Consider the following 26,426-nt stretch of genomic DNA (forward strand, 5'->3'; position numbering starts at 1 on the left):
CTGGGCACCAGAGGAAGACAAAGAATCGAAGGAGGGGTTGCAGATGACCTTTCCCACCAAGGATTCCCAACACTTGAGGAGCGGTGGGTAGATGTGGATTCGTCCCTTTCTATCCTAGGTTGGTGAACGTCTTTGGTAAGGGATCCGACAAATTAAGCTGTGTCTTTTTAAAGTTTGCTTTCTCGACTTCCTCATTATTTTCTACGGACGCCTTCCCCTTCAGTCCTTTGGCCGCGGTTATTGCTTTTAAATCCTAGGAGACGAAGGTGAACCCAGGGCCACTGCTGGGGTCAAGGTAAAGACGGAGAGAACCTTGGAATTTAGATAGCACCCCCTTGAGAAATCCATCTGTGTTGTCCATTTTGAGGGTTTCTTTTTTAAAAAAGGAGGGATCTGCTGATTATGGGGGCTGCGAGGGGGACTGAAAACTTGGGGAAAAGCATGGGGGTGTGTGTATAAAACAAGCATGTTTTACTGGCAATTGATGCACAAATAACTGCAACTCCATTAACTTCTTCTACAAAAATGTATTTTTTGCATTTTTTTGTGCTACTTATTAACGCTGCCAGAATCACAGTCATGAGAACCAGACGCAACACGGCTGCTGTGGACACCCCAAAAATTCACTGGGGTCTAAAAAGTAATGCATTTTGCAAGGCCCTGAAGACGTAGCTTTGCCAACGGGCAGGGGGACCCAGGAACGTGGTGGAGTTGGTACAGTGGCTGTTCTGATTGTTTTGATCAGCCTTGCTCAAGCTTAGCCACCTCATGATCTGTGGACTTCAACTCCTTCAATTCCCCATGCTGACTAAGGTTGAGAAACACTGGTTTCGATGAGTGGGATTATGGGCTGTGAGTTGTATGTATTTTAGGATGGCCTTTTATATGCTTATATATGGTTCCCCCCCCTCGTTTTTACACTGTTGCATTGTTCTTTTTGTTGGTGTGTTTATAGTTAATTGTTTGTAAGCTGCCCAGACTGCTATAGATGAGATGGGCAGCTATATAAAATTGAATAATAAATAAATAAATAATAAAATCCAGCTGTTGCCCTGCTAGCCTTATCCATGCTGCACCTGTGATGGTCTGTGGGAAAGACCTTGGGAGACGGAGCGGAAGAGATGCTGCCTAGGAACAGTCAGATAAGAGACAGCACAGCCCGCAGCTCAACAGTGGGTGGAGCAAGAGGCTCAGGAGGGACCCTTCCTAGTTTCTTGGGCTGTAAAGGAGAGGACGGGAGGATTGTATTTTCAGCCTTGCAAGATTCTGTTAATGTAGCTTTCCAGTAAAGTAGAATTAGCTGATCCGGTGGTGTATCCTGTCTGGTCTACCTGGTAAGGCTGACATCAATCTTGCAATCTTGTTTTGAAATGAGCAATGAAATTCTGAAAGACTTGAGTGTGGTCCTCCAAGCTCCTCCAAAAGTTGGTGTCATGTGTTGTGGTTTAAGATAGAAGGAAAATTCAGGATATCAACTGTACCTGATACATTGGGAGTGATGAAGATACTTATTGAAACCAAATCAGGTCCAGAGTTCTGGGCCTGCTCACATTTCTCCTGAGTCTGCCCACTGTTTAGCTTCCAGCTTCTTAGACGTCAAGTGTGTTTCTTCACCCCAACAGGTTATATCAGTGTTTCTCAACCTTGGAACTTTAAGATGTGTGGACTTCAACTCCCAGAATTCCCCAGCCAGCATGGCTGGCTGGAGAATTCTGGGAGTTGAAGTCCACACATCTTAAAGTTCCAAGGTTGAGAAACACTGGATTATATACTCCTGGTTCTGTTCAAGTGGTTTTAAGAGGGGTTCCTAGAATGCAAAAGTAGAGAATCAGGTGCAGCCAACAGTTCTGCCTCTCCAATTTTTTGCATGTTGTGTAGTCCCTCCCAAAGATGACAGCCACACTTCCTTGCTGGAGGGGGGCCTTTACATAAGATCGCGGCATGCACAAACTCTTCCGCGTGAAGTTGGCTCTAGCCATTCAGACGTCACCTGACCCTGCTCTCCCCTTCCAGTTTCATAACGATCTTTCGTCACTGGAATGCTTTCCCACGTTTGGCAGAAGTGCGGCTGTGCTGATCTGTCTGTTTCCTCTCTTGGCAGCTAAACCAGAATTGCTGCAGGTGCGCTAAGGGGTGACATGGGGACTCCTGGGAAAAACGTTGCTGAAGAAATAAGCCAGCAGGTCAACGATGCTCTGAGTCGCCTGGAAAACAAGCAGCTGTTCCAGACTACCTGGGATATTGCAGCTTTTGCCATTTTCTTCACTTTCATCGGTACGTGAAGGGAGGAGAGGAAGCACTTGGGTGGCAAGCCACTCGGCTCCTGATGTTGCTATCTTGGGTGGGCCTGCACAGCTTGAAAGGGTTGAGTAACCCGAGTGCTCATAAAAATTCAGATGGCACCCTCCTAAATGGGTAAGAAGAGGATTAGGAAGAAACAAGAGCAACGTGGTCAGAAACCAGCTTGGTTGAGCTGGCACAAGGTGGGTCAACGCAGGAAGAAGACCTCATGGAAACCCAGGTCTTCTTGAAGCCCACACAAGGAAAGCTCATGAAGCAAACTGTTTGGCCTGCACCCTTCAGTAGTATCTCAGTATCTATAGCTTCTTTGTCTAGGAGTGTTTCTCAACCTTGGCAATTTTAAGATGTGTGGACTCCAACTCCCAGAATTCCCCCAGCCAGCAAGGCTTTGCAAGCCATCGTCTAGCCCACTGTTTCTCAATCTCAGCAACTTTAAGACGTGTGGCCTTCAACTCAACTCCATGGCTGGCTGGGGAATTCTGGGAGTTGTAGGCCACACATCTTAAAGTCGCCAAGGCTGAGAAAAGCCACCCTGGTTTCTGATTGGCCGTTAACTCAGGCACTGACCCAGCCATTTCTTTCCCCATACCAGGGATGGTTCTCCTGCTGGCGCTCCTTGCGCTGATCCGCTGTTGCTGCTGTGATTGCGATTCTCCTGTCTCGTACAAGAAGGTAAGCAGCTTCAACAGCCAAATGCCTGGCCTAAATGTGCACACTGGATGGTGGAGCAGATTCAGGCCTCCGGGATGTCTGTGTGGGTGTTACTCGTTCTGGTAAAGCAGGTGTGCTACACAGAGTCAGACCCCAGGTCTATCTAGCCCAGTACAGTCTGGAAAATTAGCTTTCTGGGTTTCAAGGAAGAAGCCTCTTGCATCTCTAAGTGGAGATGGCAGGAACTGAACTTGGGGCCTTCATGAAACAACACCTGTCTTCTGCAACAGTTTTGGCCCTTCCGTTCAGACCAAGAACCTTACTTCCATACAGATTCGACCACCTCTAATTTTACTGCGTGCAGAACTCTCCCCCGCTTTAAATCAAAAGGCTGATTCAGTTTACAATAAACTGAAAGGAAATGGAGTGATCGGGGTCTTTCACGTTTGCTGCAAAGAAAGTTGGTTTAAGGCTGACAACAATCTTACAAGTCTGAAAGGACAATTCTCCCCCCATCTCCTTTACAGACCGAGAAGTTAGGGAGGGTCCCTTCTGAGCCTCTTTCCCCGCCTACTCTCCAGCTGAGAGCTATGCAATCGCTTATCTGACCGTTCCCTTGGCAGCATCTCTTCGCCCCGTCTCCCAAGGTCTTTCCCACATACCATTATACTGTATCATCCCCTAAAGTGCATTACAAGTGCTATGAGTAGCCGTCTTTTCTCCACACAGAGGGGTAAACAAGTCAGAGAGAAGACTAGGGGAAGCACAGCTTCAACATCAACCCAGCAGTGACATTTAGAGGACCACAGGGAACAATATCTAGCTGTTGTTGGTCCAAACTCAGTTCCCCTTTCCTGTTCTAACCCGATTTTGCTAGATACCAATTCTGGAGTTGAATAGTGGGTCAGCCTAGGAGTGAATAAAGAGAATTCCCACTTGACGAATTTGCCATATTGTCATATAATGCTTTCTCTCCCTGAAACTCTAAACATTGCTTTCATGTCTACAGGTCAAGAAAAGAAAAGTTGGTATTGATAATATGGGCATGGAGCCTTAGGCTTGATATGACCGATCACCTGAGCAACCAGCTTTACTGATTTTTCTCTGCTGTGTTGAAGTGTATTATAAGAATCAGATCTCACCCTGGAGGAACTGCATGACAGGTGAGCCTCAAGAGGCTAGATGCTCAAATTATGTTTCTTAGTTCATGTCTGTTTGCAATAAGCTCAGGGAGAAGGATTCAGCAATTCTCACCATTACCGACTATCAGCTGCTTCTGATCACTAGTGACAAGGAGAGATCTAACTAGGTAATTAATCCGCAAGCAATGATAATTCTCCTTTGCAAAAACTTGTGAACCCTATCTTGCAATCTACCAGTTGGATCTATTAGTGTGTGCTTTAAGAATGGGGAGTGAATCTTACAAGGTGTCTGTTTTGGCCATCTCGTTCCCATCAAGAGCTGATAGCAAAAAAGAGACGTAACACGATAAATGCTGTTGAGCATGGGCTGTTTTTATTGCCCTAGATTTGATTTCAGCCCAGACCTTGTACCACCTTTGTTTGCCACTGTTGTCTGTGTAATGCTGAAAACATTTACCAATTCAGGGTGTTTTATAACCTCTTGTTTCTAGCACCCCAGGTTTGTTACTTTTCAAGATGCTGTGATCAATGTCCTAATTCCAATGTAAAACGTAACCTCAGATTGCTGTGAATCTGTTACTGTGTAGAGGCAGTTTCTAATTTATGTTGAATAAAGCTGGATGGCTGCAAAGTGGCTGAAGAAAAGGAACTTTTTTGATTTTTCAATCCATGTTTTAGTAGATCCAACGGAGGGCGGGGGGGGGGGAATCAGCTTTTTGCGCATGATAAAAACACCACGCGGCATGGATAAAGAGCCTGGATCCTTCCCCTTCTAGAAAATGAACTTCTGTGTCATTTTGGCCCAGGACTGAATTTAGCCATCCTGGAGCAAAGAGAAATTCATTCCAACTCCCCATCTCTTCCTCTCTCTCTCTCTCTCTCTGCGCATTCCACCACCACCCATTCCCCCGCCCAAAAAAGAAACCATGTCAAGGTTCTCCTCCGAAGACACAAAGCCATGAACCACAAAGAATCAGGGATTTTTATTCCACACAACACAGAGGTGCAAGGAATGATTCTTGTATGTTTAGCAGCAACCAGCCCCCTTTGTTACCAAGACCACCCTGGTATTTTCTACTGCTTGGTGGCCAGAAATGGTTATCCGGAAGGTCTAATGAATAAGCAGTGCAAACCAAGGGGTCCCTTAATGCTTCAAAGGCGATGCTGTGGAAATGAACAATCACCATGGTGCAAAAGACTAGAGGAACAACAGCCAGGAGTGATAACAAAACTCAAAATGTGTGACAAGGATTAGCCAAGGAAGGAGCAGTGAGTGTTCCACCCCTTAGCTGCTCTTTCTGGCCAGAGACAAACTCAACACAGGGTCAGCATAGCCTGCAATTCATTCCCACTCTTGTTGATGACCACCTTTTCCCCCTCCAACGGGGAGTCTGACAAGTGTTTATTGGCTCAGCCTAGCTTTGATTCCCGTGGAAAGAAATGTATGAACTTCTAAAGTGCTAATAAATAACGACATTCTGAATACCGAGATGCCGACACCAGGCACCACCTCCTGCCCATCAGCTACTGTGGCATGGTGGAATCTGGCTCGTCCTCACCGATATGGGTTAGCTCATGAGATCTTCGCAGGAAGGGAGTGGCTGGAACTGACCAGACCGCTCTTCGTGGGAGGGTCAGTAGAGTCGGTAGTTCCAGTAGCCGGAAAACACGGCGATCTGGGAAAAATAAGGACGCAAAAGGAGATCAGAAGCAGGCGGGTGGTGGGTGGCTAGCTTGAGTTCTTTAGCACAGTCGGATCTGCAGTGGGACACGTGTCTTCGGTTGACATTTCCAAAAAAGGAAGCCCTGCCTTGTTTTTAGGCAAAGGAACCAAAGGATGTTTTTTTTTGCTTATGGCCACACTCTGCCCCGGCATTTGGAGCAGAGGCAGCTCTGGGAAATGGCGCCACTTCTCCCAGCCCTCCAAGGAATCCTAACAGGGCACCCCAATGCTAGGGAGCAAGGGGGCCCCTAGCTACTTTGGACTAGACAAGGAAATGTTGGAATAAGGACCAAAAGGTTGGGGGGCTCAAAGCCTCTCCTCCAGGATCACTTCTCTTTCCCAGCACAGTTTTCATCTGTCTCTGCCCATTTTAATCAACAGTGCTGATGGAAGGTTCTGACAGCCAGAGAGCGGGATCTTGGATGGTTAAGACAAGATAACGGCCTCTTTCTTTCCGAGAGTTAATAAGTAATAAGTAAATGGCATTGCCTTACACCAGGGTGTCGGCAGGGTTTGGTTAACAGTCATGATGGTGGCTGCCATGTGCGATCAAAGCTCCGCCTCTTTTTTATGTGCACATGGGGGGGGCATCAATCACACAGTCACAGCCACCATCTGGACTTTTTTGACCATACCTTGCAGACGCCCCTTGTAATGGTATGTGGGAGAGACCTTGGGAGATAGGGCGAAGAGACCCTGCCAAGGGAATGGTCTGATAAGAGGCAGCATAGCCCTCAGCTGGATAGTGGGCAGGGCAAGAGGCTCAGAAGGGACCCTCCCTAGTTTCTCGGGATATAAAGGAGATGGGGTGGGGGGAGGATTGTAAGATCCTTGCAACATTCTGTTAATGTAGCTTTACAGTAAAGTAGAATGAGCTGATCTGGTGGTGTTTCCTGACTGGTCTACCTGGTAAGGCTGACATCAATCTTGCAAGTCTGAAAGTGCAATCCTCCCCCACTCCCCGTCTCCTTTACATCCCGAGAAACTAGGGAGGGTCCCTTCTGAGCCTCTTGCCCTGCCCACTACGCAGCTGCGGACTATGCCGTCTCTTATCTGACCGTTCCCTTGGCAGCATCTCTTTGCCCCGTCTCCCAAGGTCTTTCCCACATACCATTACACCTCTGCCTTATACCTAAGTATAACTTTCCCACTTTCTAGGGCAGCAATCAGAATCGGCATAAATGTTGATGTCTTTTTAAAATCCTGCGGATCAAATTTATGATGCTTTGCACACGTCATAGAGCGCTGACTCCCTGAGCTGTACACGTCCAACAGGTATTTAAGGGATATGTGCTAGGAAAGCAAGAAACCGCCTTCAACAATTCCTCCCCATTCACCTCACCTTATCCTTGAGCTGCTGGCAAAGCTGCAGGGAGACGGTGAAGAAAACGAGGGCATCGTTCAGCCAGGGCACCACGCACTCCACCTTGTGCACGTGGCTGACTTCGTATCTTTGGTTGCTGTACTCGCTGCAGAATGAGAAAGAGGCCACTGCTTTGGGGGAAGCGACATAGGAAAGACCAGCCTTTCTGCCATCAAGGCAAGCCCTCCAGCATGCTGCGACGGTACTTACAACATGGCTCCGGGGTTGTGCAGGATGGACCCTCCAGCTGGCCGGAAGTTCTAAAAAAAGGAGAACCATCAGTCCCAGAACCCGATTTCTATGGATTCGGTTTTGCAAGGGAACCCTGCCTAGGTTATGCTATTGTCAGCCCCACGAGGTGGACCAGACCAAGAAATCAACTCCACAGGAAGACTGAAACTTTTATTGTGACTGGCTATTAACAACAGAATCTTGCAAGTCTGACGGGGCAGCACCTTCACCTCCCCCTTATACTCCAGTGAATTAGGAAGGTGTCTCTCTGAGCCTCTTCCAAATCTTATCTGTCTGTTTTGGACTCAAAATAAGTTTCAGCCCCCATCTGCCAAGCAATGGATCTTGTGTATCTCCATCAGGGTCATCTTCTTTACTCCCTACAGCAGTGTTTCTCAACCTTGGCCACTTTAAGGTGTGTGGACTCCCAGCTCCCAGAATTCCCCAGCCAGCCATGCTCTATAACTATTGAAGTGATGCTACGAGAATAAGAGGTAACGTAAGAAGAATCAGGACATAGGTCAGGACAGGAGTTTGACTGACAGATTATGTGCCATCAAGTCCTTTTCGACTCCTGGTGACCACATGGATAGATGTTCTCCATGGTAGGACAGGAGAAGATCTATTCAAATCCGTGCCCCACACAGGACTGTAAATTCTTTCGTTCCCAGCTAGTATAGTCTCCATCAATTTCTTCTACTTCCTGTTGCTAAAATGAGAAGAGTGACTGCCTGGGAGCTGCCTCCCACCAGTTCTGCCTAATCAGCCAAACATGCTGCCTCTCAGCGAGAGCCAGAGTGATATAGCAGTGAGACGGGGTTGGTCCTGCATGAGGAGAGCCGGGTTCTAGTCCCTGCTCAACCAGAGAAAGCTCCCTGGGCCCTAACTCTCCCCCCTATTGGCTAGCCTCTCTATTCCACAAGACTGCTGTGGTTGGGAGGTGGAGAGGAATGGGAAGCCAAGAAATAGCAAAAACAATAGTGTGGGACCAAGCCCACGGTTTGCCCTGAGCAACACAGCAAAGGCAGAAACAGAAAACCAGATGTGCTATCTTAGTCAGTTTCATTCTGTAAGAGCCAGTGTGATGCAAAAGTGACCACGTTGGATTAGGAATGAGAAGACCTGGGTTCAGCCATGGAAGCTCGGCGGGTGTCTCTGAGCCAGTCACTCCCTCAGCCCAGCCTGTCTCCCAGGATTGCTGGGGGGGGGGGGGGACAGAAGGACGGAGCAGGCCGCCTTGAGTCCCTCAACCAAAAGTGGAGTGAAAAAAATGAAAAAGAGGGAGCTGTTCAGGCGTCAAGTCCCAAATCATTGTACAAAGAAGGGGAGGGTTGTCTGGCTACCCGTCACCTTCTGCTCACATCTGGGCGAGGACACACTGAAGCCCCAAGATAGCGGCCTGCGCAGGATCCTCTGAACCGTTCAGCCTTCCCCTGTGATGCAAGGCTTGACTACAGATAAGCTTCAAGAGCGTCTGACCGCAGTAAACAAGGACGGACGTGCAAGTCTGCCTAATCCAGAATTAGCCCCCGAAGACCAGCTACGGGCAGCCTCGGCTGAGATACGTTTGCAGGGACTCCAGGTTTAGTTTTGAGGAATCAGCCAACTGATGGGACACGGAATCCCAAGCCTTTGTTTTTCAGAGAGTAAGACTGTCTCCTCCAAAGCTTTGTAAAATCCCCCTCTTGTGGGCTGACTTAGCAATGAAAGTTTACCCTGACTTTACATTTTTAATTTAAAAAAACCCACCAAACTGTTTGAAATTTATTAACAACCCATTCTGGCAACACACCCATTCTATGCTAGTGAGTACGAAGAGTGTATTTACCGTCTTTTGGCAACTCAAGTCAGACCTAATCTGTGTCAGCGTTTCCTCTTTCTCAGAGGGCAAGTGACAGAGACAGCAAACTCCAGCTGGCTCAGCGGAGATCGGTTAAACGTCTTTCACAACATTCTGGAGTGCAGGGTTGACGCTGAATGCAAAACGTTCGTGCCGCTCCTTCTGGAAGTCATCCACCGCTTATGTCTGACCAAGGTTAACACCACTGAAAACCCACCAGCAATGGGCCCCTTCTGTAGAGGGCAGAGGGAATGGCCTTGAAGGACAGGAGAGAGAGCCGCTACCAAGGCAACGGTCAGATAAGAGGGGCCTGAGCCTGGGCCAAGGAAGTAACTTGAGAAAACGTCTCAGACAAGCCCCTCCCTAGTTCACACGAAGATGGAGGGAGGGAGGGGGAAGAACATTCAGACCTGCAAGATTCTGTTACTGCAGCTGTTACAATCAAAGAAGTCCTAACTTACATGGCACTGGTTTCTTAGTCTGGTCTACCTTGTAGGGCTGACCTCTTCATTAAAAACACACCACTTCCTTCAACCCAATAGGTGCTTTGGCAGCTCTCCCCAGAGTTTAGGTAGCGCAGAAGCACTGGTGGTGGGGGGGGGGGCAGTCTGTTGCTGGGCACCGGGACTGACACTGATCTCTCTGCTGGTGACAGAAGAGAGCTGCTGTGAGTTGAAAACCACAGCGAACAGTCTAGGAGTGACCTGTGGTTTTCCCCTGAGGCTTCCATACCTTTGTGGAACTGGGCTGCAAAGGGTGCAACTGATAGACAGTTAAGCAGAGCTTATTCAGGTTGATATAGAAATTGACCAGGATATCTGAAGGCAGAGCTGGAGTGAACATTTTCTGGAGAGAAAAGGAGAACAACACAGCGTATTAATATGGTCAGTCTGATTTAAGTAGAAGCTTTGTAAGCCATCTTCTAGCCCAGTGTTTCTCAATCTCAGCAACCTTAAGATGTACGGATGTGCAAGGACTGGTCGCGAGTCACTTTTTTCAGCGCCACTTTGAGTGGTCGCTAAACAAATGGGACTACCTGTAAGCTGTAGAAGAGATTTAACGTAAGCAAGTGGTGGCATCCAACTGGCCTTGGTTGCTTAAAAATACAGGTGAATAGGGTTAGGCCTGGTTAGGACTTGGATGGCAGCTAATAGCAAACACCAAGAATACAACATGGGCACCTCCATGGAGAAATCAACTTGAGTGAGATTTACCTCTACCTAATGTGAAAAGCAGAACTGAAACGAAACCAAACTTTCCATAGAAACTCAGCTACCTCTATCCCGCCCTGAAAATCCTGGTTACACGCCTCCTGTTAGCCCCTCTAGGTAGACCAGACCAGGAAATCAATTCCACAGGAAGACTAAAACTACTTTTATTGAAATTGGCTGTAACAACAGAACCTTGCATGCCTGGTTGTGCTGGACCTCCTCCCCGTTCTTATACTCCAGCGAATCGGGGAGGTGTCTGCCTGATCTGCTTCCAAATGTTATCTGGCTGTCCTGGACTTAAAAAATGCTCCGTTCCCTTTTGTTTGGGTAACAGGTCCTGCACATCTCCATCAAGGCCATCCTCCTGATCCTTTATACCTCCTTCAACTTTACTTTGACTCCCCCCCACCCCATATCAATTTTCTCACTATCCCCAATTTACCGTGAGTCCACTGGCGGCAACCTCTGGCAAGCTCAGAGTGGCGGGGGTGGTGAGTCGATTCCGGGCTCTGGTCAGCTGCAGCATCACAGCATCCATCAGCTGGGGCGGAGAAGAAACAGCACAGTCTTGTTTAGGTTGATCTGGAAATGTAGTTGCTGTCAGCCCTACAAGGTAGCCCAGACCAGAAAACGAACTCCACAAGGCAGCTAAAACTATTTTATTGAGACTGGACATAATCACAGATTCTCGCAGGTCTGAGTGTGCTGGACCTCCTCCTTATACTCCAGTGAATCAGAGAGGTGTCTGCCTGAGTCACTTCTGAATGTTATCTCATTTCTCTAGACTTAAAAAATGTTTCAGCCCCTTTTGGTTAGGCAACGGCCCCTGCATATCTCGTCAAGGTCACCCTCCTTACTCCGACAGTTGCAGAGATCCGGCCATACAAAGAGCAAAAGGGTTAAGAGCACACTGGCTCTCCAACTGCTTTGGAACTTTCAATTATTAACACATACACAATCTACTTCTTGCCTAATAGTCTAAAATATTTGATCTGAATCCTGGACAGAGGTTCTTCTTATAGTAGTTACTGCTACCTTGCTTCAGCAAAAACATCTGGACAAATTCTGTTTCTAGCTGTGGTCAGACGGATGTCTCTCAGGCCCTGTAATGGTATGTCGGAAAGACCTTGGGAGACTGGGCAAAGAGACGCTGCCAAGAGAATGGTCAGATAAGAGATTGTATAGCTCTCAGCTGGAGAGTAGGCGGGGAAAGAGGCTCAGAAGGGACCCTCCCTAGTTTCTCGGGCTGTAAAGGAGACGGGGTGTGGGGGGAGGATTGTACTTTCAGACTTGCAGGATTCTATCAATATAGCTTTATAATAAAGTAGAATTAGCTGGTCTGGTCAATATCCCTATCTGGTTTACCTGGCAAGGCCAACAGACCTTGGTGACAAAATGCAGAAAACTGTATTTGGGACATGGTATGTCATAACCTGGGTTTCAGAACAGTTAAAACATTCTCTCATCTGAAAGGTTGGGAAGATAACGGGCGCCAGTCCAATTCTGGATTGCACAGTGGGAAGCAGGACCCTTGGCTCACCTTGAGAACCTCGCATCCTGTCTTGAACTGGTAATTGGCGCTCCGGTTGGTAAGCAGGTAGACTGCTTGGTTGACGTGATTCCTGGCATCCTGAATCTGAAAAAGAAAAACCAAACGCACATACGCACGGACCTAATTAACCTAGTTCCATAACTTGTCCCCACCCAGGAAACCTACTCCTTATGTCAGTCTCCTCCTAGAAAGAGTACCGGCAGTCCTCAACTTACGACCACAGTTGGGAAAAGCTGAGAGCTGCCAAGGTTGAGAAATGCTGCTCTGGCATCTATTGTGTCCCCCAACCTTCTCCTCCGACCCCAACCCCTGCCCTTTCTTCAGAGCCTTTTTTAACAGAACTTTATTTATTTCCAAAGTATCACTGAAATACAAAATGTTGAAGATAGAAAAGATAGAAAAGAGAACTAAAGAAAAAAAGAGAACTATAAAAGTGCAGAATTAGAGAGAAGACAGAAAAAGAAAGCAAATTCTGACCTTCTCCGATACAGATATAAACACAGTTACAAATATAATCTTAGTCAAACCTTAGTCACATTATTTCTATCATGTCAAACCATTTAATCATCAAAACCCAGAATAAAAGCTTCATTTTTTTCTGACACAAGCAAATAGTCTTAAAAGTGCTTGCCAAATAGAGACAACTCCAGACACGATATTTGCTCTTACCAATGCTGTTAACCGGGCCATTTGGGCCAGTTCCATCAGTTTAATCATCCATTCCTCCACTGTAGGATCTCCAGAGTCATTTTTACGCTTCACAAGCGCTGGGTCTGCAGGCACTTAGAATCTGGAGCTGTGGCTTATTCACAAAAAGGCAGGTGTTTTCCCTTCACCACACACCGAGTCCCGAGGACTGAACAGTCATCTCTATTTCAGCTTTGAAAAAGCAAAGCTCTATTTGAAACCAAACAGGGCCCTAACCCAGTTGATGCCTTGCATTAAGTTTTACCCAATCCCCTTGTCAGTGAAATGGGCGCATGGATGATCTTAACAGCTCTGACATAGAAACACAGTGTGTCAACAATGGTAGGGCAAGCAGTTCAAGAAAAAACGCATCCCTTCTAGGCAGGAATGCCGCTGGAGCTTGCCAACAGTGGCAGAGATGAAAAATGCCTCCACCCATTGGCCAAAGGACGAAAGGGGAAGACAACTTCATCCATCAGTCAGAAAAAGAGGAACTGCCGAGATGTTTCTTTCTCCTTTGGAAAGTAAACTAAGTTCCTTTGGGAATGCCAGATGAAAGGGAACTTCAATGCCAGGGGACAATGAGGCACGGAGCATATGGGTCTGGCACGTGCTTTATTAAAATCTATTGACAAGGCATCCTGAAGCATGTCGGACTGAACAGCAAGGTTGTAAATAGAAGCTGTCTGTCTGTCTGTCCATCCTGCTACCTGGTTAAAAATGGTGCATGCATTTCCAATGAGCTGACTTGATACAATTCAAAGGGCAGTGCCACGCTTAGGATAGAGCCCGCTACAGATGTCCCCCCCGCATCCCCTCCAAAAAGACACGGGCATTTTCCTTAAAAGCACCAGATCTTTGTTCTCATCTTTCAGGATAGTGAAAAAGCAGGACTAGCAAATGTATTAAGCATGGAGGACTCCAAGCCCTTCTCTCTTGTATGGATTCTAAACTTAGCAACTCTGACATATGGCCTATCTATTCTCAAGGTCTAACACTGCATCCTTTTGACGGGGATAACTTTCTCCAAATCTTTCTCTAAAGCCTACGTGTTCCCAACTAACATAGGCAGTTTTATGAGGTTAGAGGTCACCGAAGCAGGATACAGCTGCCCTGCAGCTGATCTGGAAACAAATCAAAGTTATCTGTTATGTACAGGATAACAAACCAGGAGGTGTTGTGTCAACATTTCCCTTCGGGCTGAGGTCTCTGCAATTTGTTGACTGGACAATCTAAAACTCGGTGGTTCCTGAAACGCATAGGTCTAACTTTGATCTACTTTTCATTGATGTAGATATTTCAAACACAGAGCTCCAACTTCCCACATTTAAACAAAAAATGTATCACGGCACTCAGTTCTTGGAGTAGAGAGCTGAGAAAGCATTGGGGAGAGAGTCAGAGTAATTTGGAAAAAAAAACCCTGAAAGGTTTACATGTTCTCTTTTCTCTCATTTTTTATTCCCAAGAAATGACATCCCCCAATTCCTTCAGATGGGAAGAGGGATCCACCAAGTGCCAGGACATTAAACATACCTGCTGTAGTTTCCACTGTTTGTCATCCCGGAAGGCAAAGTGCACTAGCTGGTTATTTCTGGGCATTTTCAAGTTAATATCCTGTGAAAGGGAGAGAAGGGGAAAACATACAGATGCCTGTTAGCTCGCACAGTTTCCTTTTCAGAATTCAGATTCAGCCGAAATTCTCCCTCCCGTCTAATTTCTAATGGGGGAAATCAAATCCAAAGGCCTATGGCCCAAAAGCACCAGCTTAATTTCTAACATGGGTCAACAGAACACAGCAGAAAGATGTTTAACAGTCCAAAGCTGAAGGCAGGCCTCATGCTGGCTGGAGAATTCTGGGAGTTGAAGTCCACCCATCTTAAAGCTACCAAGGCTGAGAAACACCGATCTAGAGAAAAGGTGGGCTGTCCTTTGATGGATGTGCTCATGCCTAGGTTAGGGAGTCACCTGTCTGGGATGCCTTCACTGGAATTCCTGCACCCAGGAGGGGGCGAGACTAGATGACTTCACTGGTCCCTTCCAGCTAAACAGGCTTTTGCACACGCTAATCCTGGTCCGTTTGAACTGTTGCAACCTGTAATGGTATGCGGGAATGACCTTGGGAGACCGAGCGAAGGGATGCTGCCTAGGAAATGGTTAGAAAAGAGGGAGCATAGCCCACAGCTGCATAATGGGTGGGGCAAGAGGCTCAGGAGTGATCCTCCCTAAGTTATCGGGCTGTAAAGGAGACGGTGGGAGACTTGTACTTTCAGACTTGCAAGATTCTGTTAATGTAGCCTTACAATAAAGTAGACTTAACTTATCTGGCCATGTTTCCTGTCTGGTCTACCCAGTAAGGCTGACACACCAGATAACTAACACTCTTGAGAGAGCACAGTCCTTATAAGTCCCCTAGGATATTTAAAGTTACCCAATCCTTTAAGACTGCTTCTGTTTTGATACTGCCTGAGGCCCAAAGCAAGGAGGTTACCTATTCACCTGGGGAATGCAGACTTGAGCTCCATCGACTCTCCCCAACATCTGCAAAACCTGCTGTTCAGCACCAGGATTTTGCTGCTTGGCTGGCAGGAAAGGAAACCAAAGCCAAAAGCAACCGTGGTGCCTGGACGAATGAAAATTTGAGCCAGGCTCTTTCCTAGAAGGGCCACATGCTGGTTATCAAGCAAAGAACACCGGAAAACGTTTCCTGAGCTGCATCAGCAAGACAGGGCCTTCTGTTCCTTTGAAGAACAGGCTTAGGGTAAACAAAAGATGCCAGAGCGTTGTTTAGCTGATTGGCCTAAGCAAGCAAGGAACTGGGATCCCCAGAGAGATCTGCTGGCTGATCAAGAGGTAGGGAGGGAGACGAGAGATACAAGAGGTACCTGAAATGGTATGTGGGAATGACCCTGGGCGAAGAGATGCTGCCTGGGGAATGGTCAGATAAGAGAGGGCATAGCCTGCAACTGCATAATGGGTGGGGCAAGAGGCTCAGAAGGGGCCCTCCCTAGTTTCTTGGGCTGTAAAGACGACGGGGAGATTTGCACTTTCAGGCTTGCAAGATTCTGTTAATGTAGCCTTACAATGAAGTAGAATTAGCTCATCTGGTCACAATTCCTGTCTGGTCTACCCGGTAAGGCTGACAGGACCCCTCCCTCCCTCACTTCCCAGCACAGAAAGTTCGCACCAAACTCACCGCCTGGCACAGGGCATCGCCCTGGAGGGTTAGAACGCCCTTCACTTGGTCAGCACTGAAATAAAGACAGTGTATTAATGGGGCAGAACAATGCATCCCGTTTCTCAACCACCCCCCACCCCGCACGCAGGCCAAGGCAACAGATGGAAAATGTGCTTCAAAGCCCTCTGGAGAGATTGGGAGCTTCCGGTTTCAGCCAGCTTTGGGGGCACCACTGGCAGGTAAGACACAGACATGACTCTCGTCCCAGCAGGGCCAGTCTGTTTTCACAACAGGAAGGTGGCTCTAAAACAGGCCTGGTGAGGGACTGGACGATGATGAAATGCATGCTGGCTTAAATACATTAAAAAGAAAGAAAGGGCTGCAAGTCTTCTGTTGCAGTTTGTTGATCGCCGCCACTAGGTGGACCGGCTGAATGTTCTGCTTAACCAATCCCCAGGCCCAGGAAAGAGATGAAAGGCCTCCTCTCACCCAGGGAATTAATTTCCTTTCTTAGAGGAGAGTGCACCGAACCGGCAGCCCTGATCTTCTGCACGCACTCTCCAGCTGCCTGGGGGAGAATTGCGGCTCCCGACCCAGAGAACGCTGCCCACCCCGATTTTTGCAGAAGTGGAGGGTGGAGCAGGAAAAGGAACCGTTTGGAAGAGTCCCTGACCTTCCCTCCCTCCTGGCTGGCTGTTATTTGGCTCAGTCTGCTTCATCTCATCCTCTTGCCTGCTATGAAAAAGCCGGTCACCCACCAAGGCCCATACCTACTTGGAACTGCCCAGGATAAAGTTCTCCTGTTTGACAGGCCCCTCTGAGCTGCTTGCTGGCAAATTGAACCGATGAGAAGCCTCCTGGGTGAGAAAGGAAAGGAAGAGGATCGGTGCCAGAGGCGTCAGCAGCTCCCAATATTTCTTTTCCCCAAGTCAGAGTCTAAGAGAGCCAGTCTGGGGTAGTGGTGAAGGTGCTGGCCTAGAAACCAGGAGACCGTGAGTTCTAGTCCCGCCCTGGGCATGAAAGCCGGCTGGGTGACCTTCGGCCAGTCCCTCCCTCTCAGCCCAACCCACTTCACAGGGCTGTTGTTGTGGAGAAAATAGGAGGAGGAAGGAGTATTAAGTATGTTCCCCCCTTGAGTTATTTGTTAAAATAATAAGGGCGGGATAAAAAAAAAGCTGAAAGAGAGAGATCTTTTTGTTGTCTGCAAAAACAAAGCCAAGGATGCAGATCGGTTATTCCAGCCCCGCTTCCATTAGCAAGCAGCAGACGCTTCACAGCTTCCTGCTGCTGCAAGTTAAATTCAACGCACGAATTCAGGCATGTTCTAGGCCCACTAAAACAATATCATAAATAAACCATTAGTCCACTTAGAAATTCCACCCACGTAACTTCACCCACCCACACGGACACAACGCAGCAGGCAAAGAAAGGAGGGGAGGGGGTTCAGCTTCAAAGCAGGCAGAAGCAAAAGTACAGCCTCTGGAACTCTTTAAAGCAGCCGTGTCCTTCCCCAGGATGATGTGGCAGCTCTAAAGGGCGGTTGTGCCCTCCTAGGGAAAGATTTGTAAAGAGTAGCAGACAGGAGCCACATTTGTGAGCCCCAAAGCACCTTTTTCCTAATTTTTTTCAAGGTGCTGTACAGTCACATTTAGAGGAAAAGCTGTACAGGTAGTCCTCGACTTACGTCCATTCGTTTAGCGACAGTTTGAAGTTACAATGGCGCTGAAAAAAAGTGACTTATGACCTGTCCTTGCACTTACAACCATCGCAATGTCCCTGCAGTCACGTGATCAAAATTCAGGCACTTGGCAACCAGCATGTATTTTGAAAGTTGCAATGTCCCAAGGTCACGTGTTCGCCATCTGAGACCTTCCCAGCCAGCTTCCAACAAGCAGAGTCAATGGGGGAAACGGGATTTGCTTAACGACTGCAGCAAAAAAGGTCATAAAATCGGGCACAACTCACTTAACAACCACCTCATTTAATGACAGAATTTCCAGTCCCAATTATGATCATAAGTTGAGGACTACCTGTAGTTGCAATCTAGGGGTCCTTTTCCAGCAAGGCGGTCATGCCGGCCTAACCATGCTGGCTCTACACCAGTGAAATCTATACATAGCCCAAACCAGCAGCCATAATATTGATATCCTATTACAATGGAGGCAATTAGGGATGCAAAGCACCCTGGATCCAAGGCAGAAAACATCAAGGTCTTTTGAAGGAGGCGCAGGCATGCTCCCGACACCTGCCCTCAAAGGAGCTGTGCCTTTTCCTGGGGTTGCACAGGAGTTGCGCAGTCCCAGGAAAGAAGTGTTTTGAGCTGAGGAGCTGCTGAAGAGGCAGTCATCGGCTGTCACACCTTTCGGGCACCTCCTTTGCCCAAACACGTATTTTCCCGGGACCTTACGGCAACTGCGCAAGCCCAGGAAAAGGCACGGCTTCTTTAAAGGGACTGGCAGGCACTGCAAGCGCACCTGTGTCCCACTTCAGATCTAAATAGCTGCACACCATTTCAGCAGCGGCAACCAAAAAGCAGAGCCCTTAGCAAATCCGAAATCCTCCCAGGTGGAGGCCCTGGAAATGGCTGGAAAACCAAGAGCAACATCCCCAGAAGAACAGATTCTTCCTTTTTGTAAGCACCTTCAGGATCTCCTGCAGCTGACGAAGGACAGAATGAACTTCCTCTCGTAAAAGCCATTTAAACTCTTCTTCCTGGGTAGAGAGAGGGAAATCAAGATCAGCATTATTACTGCGCCTTCTTGCGAAGTGTATTAAAATTGGGAATCCACAGCACAATGGGCTGGAAGGTTTCGTAAGATGCCACTGAATATTTACGAGATTTTAAATTGCTCCAGAACCAAATTTAGCTGAGGGCCATGCACGTGCTGAAAATAAAAGGCATCTCATCTGGGTGAGATGTTAGATAAACTTAGCAAAAGCACATAATAACCCCCAAAGGTATTACATATATAGGGAGATATGAGACTCAGTGTAACGTGGTGGCAAAAGAGAGATCCAGGTTCAAGTCCCCACACAGTGTAATGGCATGTGGGAATGACCTCGGGAGACAGGGGGAAGCGCCTCTGCCAAGGGAATGGTCAGATAAGAGGCAGCTGAGCCCACAAAAGGAAAGGGGACGTGGCAAACATCTCAGAAGGGACCCTCCCCAGTTTCTTGGGCTGTGAAGGCGACGGGGCAGAAATGTACTTTCAGACTTGCAAGATGCTGTTAATGTAACCTTACAATAAAGATAGAGCTGGTACTTCTGGGCGTGCTTCTTGTCTGGACTACCTCGCAAGGTTGACATACAGCCACAGAAACTCCCTCTGGGCCAGTGACTCTCCCTCAGCCCAACCGACCTCACAGGGTTGTTGTTTGGGGAAAGATTAGATCTTATACTGTGCTTAGATATAATCACACACCAAACAAAAATAGTGAATATTAATACTAAATAAGAAACATACTGTAAAGGAATTTAGAGATGATCTTGGAAAAGATATGAAAGCGGGTGGGGGAAGGCAGGCAGGCAGGCTTAAGGAAGGATTTGGAGAAGAGATTACACAGCCCAGAAACAGAAGGAGGTGTGAGAAACGGACTCAAAATAACACCGCCTGGATTTGGTTCGGTGTAAGATGGGGCAGGGAGAAACTTGGACAGGCTTTTGAGGTTCTGTCGTTCTACCCCACAGCAATAAGCTAGCATTCCTAGAATCCCTGCGGTGTCTGTGCCTTGGCTTGGCCTACCTTGTAGGGCTGATACTTATGTTCCCTAAAACGTCTAGATATTTACCTAGCATCAAAAGGCAACAGTAATGATAATAATATGTGCCAAGTGGATTCCTTCTGGCAGGAGCTGTCTATTGGCAATCCATCTCATTTCATGGGACCAATCGGAGAAATGCCTCCTTCATCGGTGTGGGGTCCACGAGGATAAATGTGGCCAAAGCAGCCCTTTGAGTAAACAGACCCCAAGCCATTTAGGACTTTAAAGATAATCAGCCCTCTAAAAGGGCTGGCAGGCAGGGATGGCATCTCCCCTTGGTCCTCTACTCTTATTAAGAGAAAAAAAAGAGCTCAGGTGTGCCGCCAGGTTTTTGTGGTTTCAGATTTCATTTTTTGTTTGTATGGTGTGGTTGTGAGTTCGCCCCATGTTTTGGTTTTGAGATGGGTGGCCATACAAGGATTATAAATAAATAAATAAAAGCGGAGACATGAAATGAAAGATACTGATGTCATTGCCCCCAACAACCAGATACTTCTGTCTTTTGTTTTTTAAAATCAACATGGAGAACAGACACAAGGGCCTATGGTTTCAACATTATTGCCACGTTTTGCACCCTTTCCACCTAAACCCACAATCCTTCCATTCGCATCCTGGTGGAGGCAGAATTGATCAGACATCGGCTTTACCTGCTGGGCAACCACAGTGCCGCCTCTCCTCCAACTCCCCAGCATGGGAAAGGGGGCAAATCTCACATCGGAACACCCCCTTTATCTACAGACACCAGGTACAAAGTGGCTGTGCTTGCTGCCATCGCTTTCCTGCACCGCAACGTGACAAAAACAGAACAAAGCGCCACCGCTCCTAGTTTAGAATTTCCAACAGAGAAATCGGGCTGTTCCTATAAAAAACCTCCAGAAAGTGACCTGAAGTGACTTGAAAACAGGAGGAAAAAAACCTGCTGTCATTCAGGATTCTGGAGAGAGAATCTGTGATGTTTCCAATGATGGGGAAGGCTTCACTTTAACCCACCTCACCTCCCACTGACTCTTTTCTGTATGAACACCTCTCGTTTTACAGAATGTGCTCCAAGCTCTTCCAGGAGACACAGCTTTGCTCTAGCAAACGTAACACTGGTGGGAGGGGGGGTGGCAAAGTTCCCACCCACGGAAAAAGGTTGCATTTGGCCAAAAAGCGATGGCAGCAACTCGGAGCGGAAGTAAGAATCAAGTTATCTACCTAGGAATACAGCCACAAGCTACCAATGGCAGCTGGCTTAAGGACACTGAGAAGTCCCTAAAGGACAATGGAGTAATTTCGGCAAGGTTCCCTTCTAAGGGCACCTTGGCCATTCTTCAGCCGGTGAAGACAAACACTTTCCGGCAGAAGCCTGTGATCCCTGACAAGTTAAACATCACTTTAATCATTAACTTGTGCCTATATTCACAAGGCTGCCCTCTAATTTGAAGATGGATGACCCAGCGAAGGAACAAAATATTAACTTCAGCCATCCACTCGTCTCCCTCCATTGCTCTGGGCGTCCGTTTGGGACTACGCTGGACATTTAGTCACTTGCATCTTCCCACTTGAACGCCAGTGCCCAACTGCCTGTAATGGTTGCCTATTCTGACATAGCCTCACAAGTGGATTCTTAGTGAAAACTGATTTATTGAAAGAATAGTGTGCAGATACAAAGAAAGCTGAGAATGAGCAAAAGCGCGCCAAATACAAACTAAAACCCCTCGCTTCAAACCCGGTTCCGCCCCTCGCTGCCGCTTAGCAACCGCCCCCTCCCAGGTGTTAGCGACCGTTGCCCACATCGGCCTGAGAAAGTAACCTTGAACAGAGTCAATAACCCAAACATACATTCCACAGTTGCAGTAAGAAGATTATGGTCTGGCACGGCTGGAAAATTCCAACCCGCAAACACGGGTCAGAAAAGTGACATGCGAAACGTTACGATGTATGCAGAACATTGAAACGATGAACATGACACTGCCCGTATCTAGTCCGTTTCTGAACTAATCAGAATGTCACCAATGAGACATCTGGGATGTATTTCTCTGGGACAGAACCTGATTTTTAAAAAAAAAAAAAAATGAAGCAGGATCAGACCTGATTAACACCTGGATGGAAGACTTGCAGGAAATCCTAGGCTGTAGATCAGACGGAAAAGTAAAAAAATAAAAAAATCCCGGGATAAAAACAAAAAAGGAAGATGGGAACAACAAACCCATTTTGTACTGCCGCGGAGAAAAAATAATTTCCCCATTTTATTTTTATATATGGATGTATGTCTGTCTGTCTGTCTGTCTCCATCCATCCATCCTAACCCTTTATAGAATTCTCTCTCCATAAGAATTATTTCAGTAAGTTGCCTCTGCTGTTCCAAAGCCAATTTCAGCAACTCCTCTCCTTGCCTGTAGGAAACAAGGACTGTCTGTACAAGTAAGACAACGGCTACTGTACCTTCATTGTCTACTCTCAGACGGGAATGAGGTCAGTAATAGATAAGCGTGCACAGGACTTGCCAAGATCACCAAAAATGCACAAAGACCATCTGTTATAAGAGGCCTTGAGTGATTTCGGCAAGAACATCAAGTTATGCCACCCCAATTTAACATAATGAAAGACAGCCCCTAATTACATTTTACTGTATACTCCATAGCCTGCAAATAGAAGGCTATTTTCCATAGCCTTTGTCTTAGCTCTCCCCATGATTGTACAAGCCAGCTCAAACACCAAGGACGAGTTTGGATAAAATTATGGTCATGTCCTTTACCAAAGCTTCCTGCTGATTATAAAATACAGATAGGCCTCGCTTAACAACCATTCATTTAGTGACAGTCCGGACTTACAACAGTGCTGAAAAAAAAAGACATATGACCAGTCCTCACACTTACAACCGTCGCAGCACCCCTGCAATCACATGATCACAATTTGGGTACTTGGCAACCAGTTCACATATATGCATATATGACTGTCTCAGCATCTTGGGGTCATGTGATCACCATTTTCGACCTTCCCAGCTTCGTTCTGGCAAGCAAAATCAATGGGGAACCACATGATTCACTTAATGACCACGTGGTTTGTTTAACACCCATGGTGATTCGCTTAATGACCACTGCACAAAAGGTCATAAAATTGGGTCGGATTCACTTAATGACCATCTCAATTAGCACCCAAAATTCCAGTCCCAATTGTGGTCATTAAGCGAGGACCACCTGTAAGGAGCTTTTAAGCAACTCTGAAATGCTTAATGCAGGGTTTCTCAACCAGGGTTCCATGGCACCCTAGAGTTCCATGAGAGGTTACTAGGGGTTCCCTGTGACATCATGATTTATTTAAGAATTTATTTCAAATTCGAGCAACTTCACATTAAAGAGGTAAGTTTCACTCTTTTAGTTGAAAAACACTGTTAGTGCATACATACAGGCCTACCCATGAAACGAATGTAATAATTTTGCATCTTCTGGCCTCTATTTGAGCCTGAATGTTCAGGGGTTCCCCTAGGCCTGAAAAATATTTCAAGGGTTCCTCCAGGGTCAGAAGGTGGAGAAAGGCTGGGTTAATGGGTTGATTCCTACATGGGAGCTCCTACCTACAACCCCAGTGCACAGAGGTGAACTCCACCCGACAGTTTGGTCCAAGCGCACCAATCAGCATATTTTAACTTCCCAGCGTGAAACTATTATCACAAGAAGCAGTTCTGCTTTCTCTGGCCCCTGGGTCATAACTGACTGGAGTGTGACTGTTGTATCTTACGCACTGACCTCAACTGCTGTCACAACCCCTGAAACCACACACCAGGTCCCTTTCCCCTGCCATCCCCATCACAAGACACACACTGGATACAACAGCTTCTTATTCAAATCTTTCTGCAGAAGGAATGAGAAACAGGAAATGTTGTTTTCCTTGCTAAGCAAGGCTTAAAACATGAAGCAATGCTAAAGTATAAGCAGGAATGAAGCAGGTTCAAATCCACAGAGAACAGCCTCCCGAGGGGCATATATGGGGCCTCCACACTCAGTGGCAGTATACCTTAAATATAAGCGAGGGCGCAGGACTTTCGGCACCCTAGAGAAAAGAATTGCTTAATTCTAGCTTAATTCATTCCCACAGAGAAAGAAAGAAAAACTGTTTGAAGAGACCCATTCGGAAGCAGGAGAGAATACTGTCGAATGGACGGCATCGTTCCAGGCTAGCGCTGAGGAAGGAAAATGCTTCTGTGTGAAAAAGAAGAAAATGACTGCATAGGAGGGTCCAAGAGGCAGTGCGGTAAGAGATTCACCGGGTGCCTTGGGCCAGTCACTCTCAGTCCAACCCAATTCCCAGGGTGGTTGTTGTTGAGAGGAAAAGCAGACGGTGTTGCACATGTAGAGGTATACAGGTAGTCCTCACTTAACAACCATTTGTTTAGTTATGGTTCGGACTTACGACAGTGCTGAAAAAGCCAAGTTACGATCAGTCCTCACACTTACGACCATTGCAGCGGGCCCCCACAGTCACATGATTGCAACTTGGCAGCTAGGCAGCTGGTTTGCATTTATGACCGTCACAGCGTCACGTAGTCACATGATCGTCCTTTTCAACCTTCCCGTCTGGCTTCTGGCAAGCAAAATCTATGGGGAACCGCGTGATTTGCTTAATGCCCATGGCGATTCACTTAACAGCTGCCGCAAAAAAAAATTGTAAAATCAGGTTGGATTCACTTAGGGACCACTTCACTTAGCAACCAAAATTCCAGTCCCAACTGTTGTCATTAAGTGAGGACTACCTGTAAGGGAACCCCAAATAAAACCACAATGCATATACAGAATAGATGGCACTATAATTTACAACTTCAAGGTACTGTGGAAGCTGCAAATGATAAACTCGCGTGAATCACTGGAAGGAAAAAAAAAAGGGGAGGGAGATTAAGCTGTTGGAATTATCAGGGGTCAACTCAGCATTGTCTCATAAGCATAAGGGGGTCACTCTAGCAAATCGCATCTCTATTGTGCTTGTGGGATGTCACTGGGTCACCTGACTTCCACTCCTCTTTCTTCTTGGGCTTGGGGATCAACAGTCTCCATGACCTCATGGGCGGACGTGCAGGCAGGAGGTGCGGCAGGAATGCAGCCCTCCCGCAACCATCCCCTGCTACCAAGAACCAGTGATGATTAAGCGCTTTCTACTACGAACCTACCTGTATCCAGATCTACTGAATAAAGTTGAGCTGTCTCTATTTTTCTTCACCTAACTACGGTGTGAAGACTGAATTTATTTCTGAGCGTAACTAAGCTTAATGCGCAAGTTCCCTTTTTGGTTCACGCTGCTACTCTGCAAGACTGCTGCTCGCCGCCCGGAGTTCTTTTATTAACCTCTGAGAACTCCATCATAAACCACATTCCTTCCCACTCGCGCATCTACCGTTGGCCAGTTCAGAGGCCTCCATTCCTACCCACCCACCTCCACGGAGCCACCCCTTTCCCTTTCCAGACCCCCAGTGCATCTTCCCCGCATGTTGGGCAGCAGCAGATTCCACAGGGCGGCGCCCCCCCGCCCACGAGGAAGAACGGGGGCGCATCTACTTCCCCACCGCCCCTCCGCTTCACGCTGCTGCTGCTGCTGCTGCGGCGGGGGGCTGCGCGTGCTCGGCTCCGAAGGATGAAGAGCACCGCAGAGAGAAGGGTGGAGAAAAGGAAGCCGCCGTGCAGTATCCTTCTCCCGCTCCGCCTGCAGTGCCCTGGGGAGCGGCTGGATGCGCCTCCCGCCGCCGATGCGATGCTCCAGAGGGCTGACCGACGAGCCCGAAGGGAGCTACTTTAAGGTGGCGTTTCTCGACCCCAGAATTGAAGTTGCAAACGGGAGCGAGGTTTTCTTTCTTTCTCTCTCTCTCTCTCTCCCTTTCTTCCTTCCTTCCTTCCTTTCTTCCTTTTTTGCAAAGCCACCCCCAAAGCAACTCAGGTAAGAGCCAACCCGGGTTTCTCTCGCGCCCCAGCCGACCTCGCAGGGCTGTGCGGTGGACCCCAAGGACCGCAGGCCGTTCGTTGAAGCGCCGACGCCCCGCGGACCCCTCCCGCCCCGCAAGGCGAATCTACGCACGAAGCTTGGGGAAAGAAGCGGAAAGATCCCCAGCGGGGACACCCCCGGGCGGTGACGTCACGCGCCGGCCAATGACGTCACCCCCACGGCTGCCTCAATTGCGCGGCAGCCGCGCTCGGCCTTACCAAGACGGCCCGCTCGGCCTCGCTCGCCAGCGCAGCCATCCTCATCGCCGCCGCCGCCGCACAGCGAGAGCCGCCGCGCCGGGCAACGGAACGGGGCGGGGAGGCGTTGGCTCGCTGCCCACCCCCTCTCGCTCCTCATTGGGCGAGCGCGGCCAAGGCGGGCGCTCCCATTGGCCGGCCGTCGCGCCCGGGCCCGCCCCGCCGCCCCCGGGGCTCCTCCCACAGCCGCTCGGCGGTGCGGCGCAGGGGGAAGCCGGGCGGGGCCGGGGCTGGCGCGGGAGGCGTCTCGGGCGCCGGCGGAGCACGCGAGGCTTTTCCCAGCCCGGGAGGGAATCTCCGCCTGCGGGCCGACCGAGGGCGCCTCTGCGGCAGCCGGGGCGGAGGGGCTGGCCGGACCCTCCCCGGGTTTCTGCGGAAACGCCGCATCCGCGCCGCGCTTCGGGCCCTGCTCGCTTAAACGGCCGCCGTACAGCGAGGTCGATCCCGCTGGTTTAATTCGAGGAAAGGGTGTAAACCCGTGTCTCGACCTTGGCGGCTGGAAGCTGGGCGGACTTCAACTCCCAGAATTCCCCAGCCAGCTTTGCTGGCTGGGGAATTCTGGGAGTTGAAGTCCGCCCA

The 26,426-nt window shown here is 48.2% G+C and overlaps 2 protein-coding genes across 2 annotated transcripts; one reads left to right on the plus strand and one right to left on the minus strand.

Annotated features, from left to right (window-relative positions):
- The first annotated feature begins 2,101 nt into the window (after window positions 1-2,101).
- Window positions 2,102-4,270, plus strand: SMIM22 (small integral membrane protein 22). Its single transcript, XM_063315250.1, has 3 exons — window positions 2,102-2,274; window positions 2,894-2,973; window positions 3,962-4,270. The coding sequence occupies exons 1-3, from the start codon at window positions 2,139-2,141 to the stop codon at window positions 4,007-4,009; spliced, it is 264 nt and encodes an 87-aa protein (XP_063171320.1). The 5' UTR covers window positions 2,102-2,138; the 3' UTR covers window positions 4,010-4,270.
- A 792-nt stretch (window positions 4,271-5,062) lies between these two features.
- On the minus strand, window positions 5,063-25,889 carry ROGDI (rogdi atypical leucine zipper). Its single transcript, XM_063314679.1, has 11 exons — window positions 25,809-25,889; window positions 18,517-18,588; window positions 16,651-16,733; window positions 15,895-15,949; window positions 14,235-14,315; window positions 12,003-12,098; window positions 10,905-11,003; window positions 9,984-10,097; window positions 7,391-7,440; window positions 7,160-7,286; window positions 5,063-5,770 (listed from the first exon to the last, which is right to left on the minus strand). The coding sequence occupies exons 1-11, from the start codon at window positions 25,851-25,853 to the stop codon at window positions 5,729-5,731; spliced, it is 864 nt and encodes a 287-aa protein (XP_063170749.1). The 5' UTR covers window positions 25,854-25,889; the 3' UTR covers window positions 5,063-5,728.
- Window positions 25,890-26,426: the final 537 nt, after the last annotated feature.

This window comes from Candoia aspera, chromosome 14 (assembly GCF_035149785.1).
Source record: "Candoia aspera isolate rCanAsp1 chromosome 14, rCanAsp1.hap2, whole genome shotgun sequence".
In the NCBI taxonomy this organism is placed as follows: domain Eukaryota; kingdom Metazoa; phylum Chordata; class Lepidosauria; order Squamata; family Boidae; genus Candoia; species Candoia aspera.